This window comes from Opisthorchis viverrini, assembly GCF_000715545.1.
Source record: "Opisthorchis viverrini unplaced genomic scaffold opera_v5_75, whole genome shotgun sequence".
Classification (NCBI taxonomy): Eukaryota; Metazoa; Platyhelminthes; class Trematoda; order Opisthorchiida; family Opisthorchiidae; genus Opisthorchis; species Opisthorchis viverrini.
In genome coordinates, this window is record NW_008751732.1 from 718,008 (window position 1) to 728,110 (window position 10,103).

The following is a 10,103-nucleotide window of genomic DNA, read 5'->3' on the forward strand; positions in this document are numbered from 1 at the left end:
ATACTATTACTTTACGGATGATACAGAACCCTAAGGCAGACACAATGACAACTCGGCGTGAATGTTACTAGATTAACTGCCGCGACAGAGGGCCAGCAAAATAACGTATTGGTAAATTGGTATGATAATTATTCTATTTTGTTTTAAGGGGGTTGTATGAGTAGGGTCATTCAGAAGTATATGGAGTCTTTCCTCTGAACAGATTGTTAACTCATACGCTACTCAGTAGCTAGATGGTTACCTTTGCGGAAACTTGTTGACTATTGACCTCGTTTCGAACCGCTTCAGCCTTCTTGCGCTCGAGTGCCACATATTCCTTTAGCTCTTCAACTTTACTGCTCAGCATATCTCGTTCGTGGGCGTAATCCGTCAAACGACGTTCCGCCTCCGATCGCTGAGTTGCAAGAGTTCGGGAGGTGTGGTTGAGTTTGTCTAATTCACGTTGCATACTGGCAGTTTCAGTGGCTCTTCTTTGAGTATCCACTGAGACTGCCGTGTACGCTGCTTCAACCTCTGCGCGTTCCCTGAAAACGACAAAGTGAATAAACGGGTATTCAACATAAATAACTGGGTGTATGCTCCTTGAGTTCAATCAAATTCGTAAGCGATTCCAAGGACGAAAAATACCAAACAGGGTAGATCCAAGCAGACCCTAGCTGTAGCAGCCTGGTTGTTATGGAGGTCCGAGCCGATCGTTCAGACCCGGATTGTACGAATAAAGAAGTAGGAAATCATACGTGCATAACATATGTATAAATTGCCACTTACCGGTTGATAGCTTCGATTTCAGCAATCAATTTGTTTGATTCTTCGAATAGGGTTGGATCAGGTGGGATTGGCCGGAGGCTTGGAGGAACAAGCGCGGGAGGCAGAACGACCGGAAGCGTGCGCGAATATGGAGAACTGGCCAGCTGCTCTGTGGCCAAATGCATGGCCACTGCAAACTGCTCACTGTGAAAAGAAGAGGCGGTAAAATTGTTGACCTGAACTGAAAATGCGTTCCCATGAGTTTTGCCGCTTTGTCAGTCAGATATGCAGAAGGAGAGAAGCATATAGCTATGGTTCTCATCAATTTTCAGGAAAATTTTAGACTCATAAATATATGTACATGAACAAGCAATAGTTATAGGTCAGAATAAATTGGTTTTAGATACGCTCAAATAAAAGCGAAACGGACAACGATGCAGCGTTCAATACCGAGAATGCAGATGCGAAAACACGTTCACATATCTCGGAATCTACATCGTAGGAAGTGAAAAAGGCGAACTATATTACTGAAGTATGCCACAGTGGGATACTACGACCACAACCAACGACTCACCAGTTGAGCAGCCCTGAACCTTGAATGTCAACTAAGTTCCATATTTGTGCCAATATAGACTGTTGTAGTCCAGAGCGCATAAGCACCTCACGTACTTCAGCACCAGAAACTAGGCCATCCGCATCCAAATCGATTGTTGCAAATACCCTATTGGATTTGGCAAGCTCTTCTTCCGAAATCACCCACGGTGGATAGCTATGTGGTTGACTAAAGCCAAACTGAGACCAAGCAGGCATGGCGTTAGGATTGAAATGCGTGGTGGCCAATGCATTGGAAGGAAATGCCTGGAAAATGAAATAGGATGCGAGAGATATCAGAAGCAGTTGTCCACATGTGATGATCAATCATCGTGATAATCAGTGGAATAGTACTACAGTGCCACCCAGAAGGTAGCACGAGGGCTAGGATACTGCCAGGCTGCCCAAGCCTAGACAGGGGAAGTCGAGATTCAGAGGACAAGTTTAAACCACGGACTTTCCTGTCAATAGATTCGCGCTGTAAACACTGAGCCATCTCGCCCCCAACAGCCAGTGAAAGAACATATGTGCTTTGTCATTGATAAATTGAATAACGGCTATGTTCCACTCACACCTACCAGGAGACCACAAGAGGTGAGAGAAAGAGAGATGAGACGTCAAGTGGACTGGAAGCGAGTAGTCTCAGGCCATGCAGAACGGTAAAATCCCGGTGACACTTCGAAAGCTACAAAACAATATTTTTCGGCGGAAGCGTACGAAGCGCTTCAAATACTTTAGTGTTTAACGATTAATGGAAAACACAGCTACAGGATGCTTTCTATGCTCACTGGGATGCATCAGGTGAGGGTCGATAAAGTGATGACACCCAAAAAAGTGGCTTTAAAATGATATCGTGACAGTTAGCACAGCTTGAAGGTGATGTGAAGCATCCTGTACATTCTTGCGGTATGGATAATTACATGCGCGGTTAAAAAGTTATGTTTAAGCACGGTATGGCTAACACATTTGAGTGCCATTAATCGTCTCGAGATTTTTGCGTTGACTATTCGGCGACAGTCAAACTGAAGTACGTTTACGCAAACAATCCGCAACCGGATGCCTCGGGCAACCGTATGAATTGTTATCAGAACCCACCGCGAACTGTAAGTGCCACACTTACGTTAACACATACACTGGTTTGCAAATAAATTTGGTTTTCAGAACAGAATCTCGGATTTATGATGTTCTTCAACTGAATGTGTTGTACAAAGACCGCCTCGTGTTTCAGTTGAGAACATAAGGTTGACGGAAACTCGGGGACTGCGCCTACCTGATGAGCCCCAAGAAAGGTGAAACCTGTCGTGGGTTGTCGAAGAGGTTTCAGCAACCTTAGGAGTAGCTTCCTTTATGCCGTTTGTTGCCTTCTTTACAGTCGACCACATTACAGAATACTTTTTGAAGACGAGGTTTCATCTTAGGAGTAGCTTCCTTTATGCCGTGTGTTGCCTTCTTTACAGCCGACCACATTACAGAATACTTTTTGAAGACTGGACCGCACGTTCAATTTGTATAGTGGTACTGTTCCTAGAGTGCATCACACGTGTTTCAATACGATCCGTCTTGAAATTGACTTTGACCTCTTGCTTCACTTACCATAAGATATAGTGCATTCTTTGTCAGGTATGAGAGTATGGTCGGAAGTGGACACCTTCGAAAACGAGTGAGGTCCTCATTGGTGTCCCAAAAAATCCTGAGGAATTCCTTCTCAGGAAGAGGTGTTTTTATTGGAGCAGAAGGGTGAAACAGATGTCGGGCGCAACAGTTTGTCCGACGGTCCAGTGGTTGCCCTTCTAGGAGGCTTGGCTAAACTCTGATTGTGGGCCAAAATGAAAGAGCTCCGAAGGACGGCGCGGAAGTGTCAGAAGAATCTAACGGCGATAATAGAGACTTCCCTCACCCCTCTCGTGAATGCTCTATTGCTTTTCAGGTGCTAATGGGTCGTGAAAAGAATAGACGCGCACCCTCGTATAAAAGAGAGAAAAGGAGTGCCTAACTTCATGTCTACATCCTCAACTACTAGGTGTCTCCTATTACCAGGTCTCCGATGGGTGACATACCACCAGCTGCCCATCGGTTGAGACAAACTGAATTCAAGCAGCGCCCGTATATATTAACAAACGATTTTTTATAAAATGTCGCAATGCCGGAACACGCCTGAACATTCGAAATTAAGTTATCACCATAAGCGCCACGACAAAAGCCAGGATATACCCTGCGCACTGGAGGTTCGATTACCTGGCGTTGGGCCGAAATCTATCACGATCCATGCGCCGGAACAGAGGATAACACTGGCCATGTCGTTGCATTCGTCCTAAACCAAACCGCTGGACGCGATTTCACGCGTTAAGGGAAATCTTTCAATGGCTCGGCCATCTCGCCGTGTGTCCCAGCTTATCCAACCTACTTCCAAATAAAAGGCGAAAAGGTGAAAAACTGCCCATAACGATATTCCCATTCAGCTAACCCTAAGCCTGAACTGATGCTACTATGTGTACTGCTGGTGAACCATGCTACTAGCATCTGGCCAAGTGTCAAAGCGCCGTCCCTGTATCTGATGGAAGGTTTGGACGCAAGTTATGGAAACGCATTGCAGTATTTGTCCATGATTGTCTATTACTCAAGGAAGGTCCAGGAAAGTTCAAGAGGACGTTCAAAAATCTTCCCTTTACGAAACCTCTGTGCAAATGTGACCTTCACTTGCATGTCTAACCGAAAAAATCGTTCAGCTGTAGCACCCTTCAGGTGCTTGCCATGCCACCCGAAGGTTGCACGAAGGCTGGGATACCGCTAGGTTACCCAAGCCTAGACAGAGGAAGTCGAGAGGCAGAGGTTGGGTTCGAACAAAGGACCTTCCGGTTAGTAAATTCGCGCTCTAACCACTTGGGCCATCCCACCCTTCATGTCTGATGGGCCTGTAACCGTTTAGTTCGCATTGGTTGATAAACAATTCCGCTCTCAAAGGCGCTCTTCCTTTCAATGGAAACTTGGGTGGGCTTATTGGTTGTTGATCAGGTGGTTGTCGATCTCTTCGCCGATCTTGATAATGAAATTGCAAACATCTCGCGAACAAACGAACAGATATCATCGTTGTGCAGTTGGCCGGGGAATTTCATCACTGTATGGACTTTCGCCTGATCGAATAAGGGTGACTAAGCCTTTCAGGAACTCAAGAGGCAGTTTGTCGAATGAGTCAGTGGCACAAAGCAGTTGGCACATTATTTAATCTAGTCGGAAAGTCAACAATGCCTCGGCATTGGAAATTCTGAACTAACCTGATCAAGAAGCTTACCAGAGCAAGTGGGGAGAAAGTATCCATGTTGAAATCTGGCCAACTTGATTTCGGAACCGGAACGAGGGCAAGATTCTGGTGAGCAGTTGAAAATGGTGAGAAAGGGTCTCCGATCGAGACGGCCAGGCGACGCTGCGAAAAAAAGTGTTCCTTCCCGGGCGGAATGAGGTGTTGTGGTAAACTGTCCGGAAGCATATCGCCGTCAACACATCGATCGATGAGATGCATTGCCTGCAGATACACAAACAATAATTGATTGGTAAATGAGGGTATAGACCGTCAAGCAATACGGATAGCAGACACAACCGCCTGACGTCCGTACCACCTCTTGGGGAAGAGTGGCACTTTTGGTACTCCGGTACTTTGGGGTCCGCATTTACTTGGCTAATAAGTAGTATGGCTTCATGCTGAATTTTCTGATGAGCTCATTGGTGAATGTGTTAAATTATTGTGATTCGTCTGATGTGACAACAATGGGGGTCACGAGTGTTAATCAAGCTGTTATGAATAAGTCGAAAAAAGAAAGACTTTATACATCCCAGCGACGATTTCTTATGTAAAAATTGCACATTGTGGAGGAATTAGTACTGGGGTGACCGTGCCTTCTGACCACAAGATTAGTAAAAACCTTCATCACTGTCCCACTGCAACTGAAAACATACTTAAATGACTGAAATAAGATACAGGTGCATCGACATCGAGTAGCAGCTATATCCTTGAAACATTTCCACCCAGGCACAGTGGGAATCACTAGGTCTCCATCCTTGTAGGCTAGTAGCACAGACAGCACCCACAAACTGCCAGAGGCTGTTTGAATGCCGGGGTTTTGAATACCTTCAAGTGTTCGTTACAGTATCTCATCGATCACGAAGTTAAACAAAGATAGAGACAGTGGGAGTCCCTCGCGGACACCGCTTTGTGTACGGAAGCTTTTGGATAGCTCTCCATAAACTCTCACACGTCTCATAAGCCTGAGAATACAAAGGTCATATTAGATTCACAAACTTTCGGGGTATTCCTTGATGGGCTAGCGTGTCAGGAAAAAAACGGACCGGTGAACAAAATCGAACGCGGCTTGGAAATTCACGAATACCAGCATTGTGCGTCACTTGTACGTATGGCGTTGTTATACCATCTGACGGAGTGTGAAGATTTGGTCAACGCAACAGCTTCCAGGCCGGAATGTCGTTTGCAGCTCTCAAGTCAGTGTTTCACGAGACACTACAAGGAGAAAAAAGCACAAGTGACGCTAACAGTCTCGTTACGACCGGGATCAAGCTGATCCCCCCGTGGTTGCCACATTCAATACGAGCCCCTTTCATAAAATGGGCACTATCACTGACTCTCCCCAGTTGCCTGGTACAGACTCGTTTTCCCAAATGCAAGCAAACAGATCAGACAGGTATTGACCAAGGACTTCACCCCCATCTTTGAACAACGCAAGTGGGAGGTCATTTGGACCAGAACCTCGGTGGCGCTTGAGAGAACATATGCAGTCGTAAACCTCAGAGGCCGTAGGTAGTTACACGTTCACCCTCTAGGGTTCTACATCAACTAAGGGCTCCAAATGAGTGGCAGCTGGTGGCCACAATTGTTGTTCGAAGTATTCGCCCACCGGTCCAGGCATTCTTCTTTATTCAAGAAGGTCACTCCTTTCCGATCCTTAGTGGTTTCACTCACAGGTGGTTTCCGGGAACCGTACAAATACACAAGCGATTCCAGGTCATGACCAGAGTTCAACTGGGCACTTGAGCCGTTTGCATAACACCGCACCAACAGAAATAACGGAGATTGCTTGTTCGCGAACTGGTATACACTAGAAGCCAGGACTCAGGCACTGAATAAAAATCAATGGTAACTTCATTGTATATAAAATACAGCATACAAAGGTCTCAAACTATGGTCACGCATTGACCTAAAACAACGAGTTACTGGGAAGTAAGCAAACCGAAGGAATTGACTTGTGATTCGAAATGTGAAACAGGAAACATTTATTGATTTAGCCAGTGCATTTTGACTGGTGCAGCCATCTAGCAGATTAGCTGGGTCTGTGTGAGACTCTCAGCTGTTTTTCATCTGCCGCATGAAAAAACTGACGCACCGTTGCGTTCCTAAGGATAGTGTAAACTCAGAAAATGTCTCCTGGACTTTTCAATATCACATGAGTGTTGTGGATAACAGCATTCCCAAACACCGTTTAATCGTCGGGTTATCGCCAAAGATACTTTCTGAAAATTTGAGCTTTGAAGTTTCACACCCTTTCTGACATGTTGTACATTATTCCGAAAGAACTGCGCTTTTTTATTGGTCAGTTGCACTTCGTGTGTGCTAACGAGTTTACCGTTCCCAAGGTCGTAGAATATATACATATATATATATATATTCGCCGACGCGCCCGCTGTACTTTATCTTTGGTAGCGGTAATAAAGGTTCTCCTCCGAGGGTCCGCTCTTCATCTGTATGCCCTAGGAGAAGTTGGGATCGCGCTATAGCTGGGATTTGTGCGCTCGTTCTCAAGTCGTACAATCACCGATCGTACCCTTTCAGATATGCAACAATGAGTGATCACTAAATACAGGTGCCTGTGTTCTTAATACTGGCACTGCAACCAATGTAGTTCAACATGCGTGTGGTACATGGGAAAATAGTTGTCAATAATTTTAAGGGGGCGATTTCCTGTCAAAACCACACAAAAAGCCAACTCACCAGAACGAACTCTTCCTTGTCTAAGTTCCCGTCATTGTCGATGTCTGACATATCCCAAATACGTCCAAGAGTTTCAGTGGACAGCTGAGATTTCAGCATCGCCTAAAAGAAGGTAAGAGAGATCGACGTAGGAACCTGAGTTACCGTAGCAAAGCAAACAGCATGAAAAGACTGAAGGACCCACAAAAGCAAATACAATAAACGAAGAACAACAGCAACACGTTAGCAATGCCTAAAACTGGTTTCGGTTCCAACTTCAGAACCTTAGCCCTAGAAGGAACGATAATTTCACCACCCGCTTGTGAGGGGAGTGCGGATACTGACATTCGCTGTTGCAACCACCAGTACAGGGTAAGCGAATCTGTGAACAAAAGACTGAAGATAAACCTAACAGAGGCTTCAAAACCGGTAAGATCCTCCGTGAACCAAAAGTAGCAGCTTTCCACTGGCACACTAACTCATAGGTTTTAAACAGCAATGGGGAACACAACGACCAAATAATGACAAAAGTGGATAGATAAGCCTAAACTGAAAGCCTAATTGTCACATCAAGTGCTGGCCTAGCAAAAATGGTTCAGTTGCAGCACCCTTTCGGTGCCTGCCATGCCACCAGAAAAAAAGCACGAGGGATGGGATAATTCCAGGTTGCCCAAGCCTAGACAGGGAAAGTCTAGAGGCAGATGTCGGGTTCAAACAACGAACCTTCCGGTCAGTAAATTCGCGCTCCAATCAGTGAACCTAGCAAAAGCATGCTCGGCACTACATAGAAGGACGATTTCTGTGAAGTGGACTTGCCACTTTCATTTCAGATTTCAGGAGGGGTGAGGGGAACTCGTGGAAAACCCAGCGCTACATCAGCAAAGAAAATGTAACGTTGGGAGGTTGAACAGGAGCAGTTAAAAAGGATGGCCTTGCCTGACACTACCTGATGTAGTGAACTCAATAACGAGCTTCCCGTAGACCTTCACACGTCCGCGGGAGTTGACGTACGGTGCCTGAGGGAGGGTGAAGAATTTACGTGGGACACCCTTGCCTGACAATCCACAGAACCAAATGCTGCTTCCAAGTTAGAGAAGGCCACGACTGTCGGTTGCTGGAATCAGTATCGCTGCTGTCAGATAGGGAAAATGTGACTGTTGCACGCACGGACGGAACCCTGTTTGATTTTCACAGATCTCTCCAGGTAAGGCCAAATTGGTTTTTCACAGGTTTCGCGAATCCCTTTTGACGACACGAGCAACTGTCGACGTACCTCATCCCTCAGGCACTTTCTCTTCACTCCAATAAAATTTACTAGAGGAGTAATCAAGAGTTCTCATCCTTCTATGAAGAAGGTTGGATACAGACAGTCCAGTTCTCGTAACTTCTCAATTTCCAACAGGCACACTTCTTACTTTATTTCTTTTTTTGACAAGTGTGTAAGGTTTGCATTCCATTCGCCACATGCAGTGTCTCTTAAGGCTGTGTTTCAGGGGGGGGGAGTTAAACTGTCCTTCAAGGTGTTCGGCATTTACTTTCAATAAGCCTCTTTACGGGTTAATCAATCAACCATCTTTTTCGCTTATCATATCTTTTGACCATTCGATTATATTGACTGATATAGGATGCGCCTGCCTACGTGGGCAAAAGCGCAGTCCCATGATCTTGTGCACCAAAGCTCTCGGTCTTTTCTTGAGCTCTTCACTAGTTGGCACTTGAGGGATCTGAGTGCACTGTCGTACTCGTGGCCTGCTGGAGTCGATTTCCCGTAATCAATCAAAACTAGCGATCTCGACGATATCTAGCAGTCGTTTCATCGTATCGGAGAAGTAGGACAGACAACTTGGAACACCGTAGGCACAGCTCTTCCACATTTTGCCATGCTTCCCCCACGTGCTTGCCACAAGTAAAGTACTGGTTTGCTATAGACAGTTGTTGAGCTAGCTCACATCGATACTGTTGAGCTATGGTAGCTCTTTAAAGATATTAGATTGGCATTGTTCCTACTGACTTGCGAGGGTCTGAAGGAGATCGAACCGTCGGGTGTGCACGCACAATGGTGTGATCGGAATCATATTGTGCGCCCTAGAAGGAACAGCAGTCTTTAATTGTGGCTACCTGTCAGTGGTTGATGGCCACGTAATCCGACTGGGTTCACGGTTCATTTGCAGTTGATGGCCACTAGGTTACGCAATGCGAACGTTTGTGCTAAAAGTTCGTACTGGCCATAAACAGTTCAAGATCAGTACACAACTGTAGTCGCTCTCAGTTGTATGTGCGACGAGCATCGACCCCGAATCGATAGCCTAAATTTGATTCCAAGAAGCCCAGACTACCGACTAGGGTATTCATATCATCCGCAAGGATCACAAAACCAGTGCCTCTTGCTCGATGAGTGAACCCGGATAGCTTCCGGTACAAAGCATCCTTCTCAGCATCAGAACCACAATCTACTGGGCCACACGCCGACATTATGAACAGGCGCCACTTATAATTTCGAGAGGCATTGAGCTTGATTCAGCTCGATAACCCGACGGCACGAAGACAACCATTCACTGAGATCCAATCCAGCAAAGTGCGTTCAGCTTTGGGGCTGGGTGCAACTCCCACGCCATAGGCTCTACAAGTTATCGCTTTTGGACCACCGGATATACGGAGAGAGAAATGTCAAAGGGCTGAGTTTGCCCTTGGCGTTTTGAGATTCAGATGGAAGCGTGTTTTGGAGACACAGCACACATCAGTTTTAGATGAGTGTAAGGCTTCAGCGAGCACTGCCTATTCGCCAATTTGA

At 45.8% G+C, this 10,103-nt stretch overlaps 1 protein-coding gene across 1 annotated transcript in view; it reads right to left on the reverse strand.

The window, feature by feature from the left end:
• The window catches only part of T265_13534 (hypothetical protein), a gene marked incomplete at both ends in the record, with an annotated part of 36,558 nt that overhangs the window by 20,911 nt on the left and 5,544 nt on the right, over positions 1-10,103 (reverse strand). The window contains 5 exons of the mRNA XM_009169332.1: positions 242-524; positions 769-951; positions 1,322-1,605; positions 4,628-4,858; positions 7,334-7,435. Coding sequence (XP_009167596.1) covers positions 242-524; positions 769-951; positions 1,322-1,605; positions 4,628-4,858; positions 7,334-7,435 — 1,083 coding nt within the window. The remainder of the gene's footprint in view (positions 1-241; positions 525-768; positions 952-1,321; positions 1,606-4,627; positions 4,859-7,333; positions 7,436-10,103) is intronic.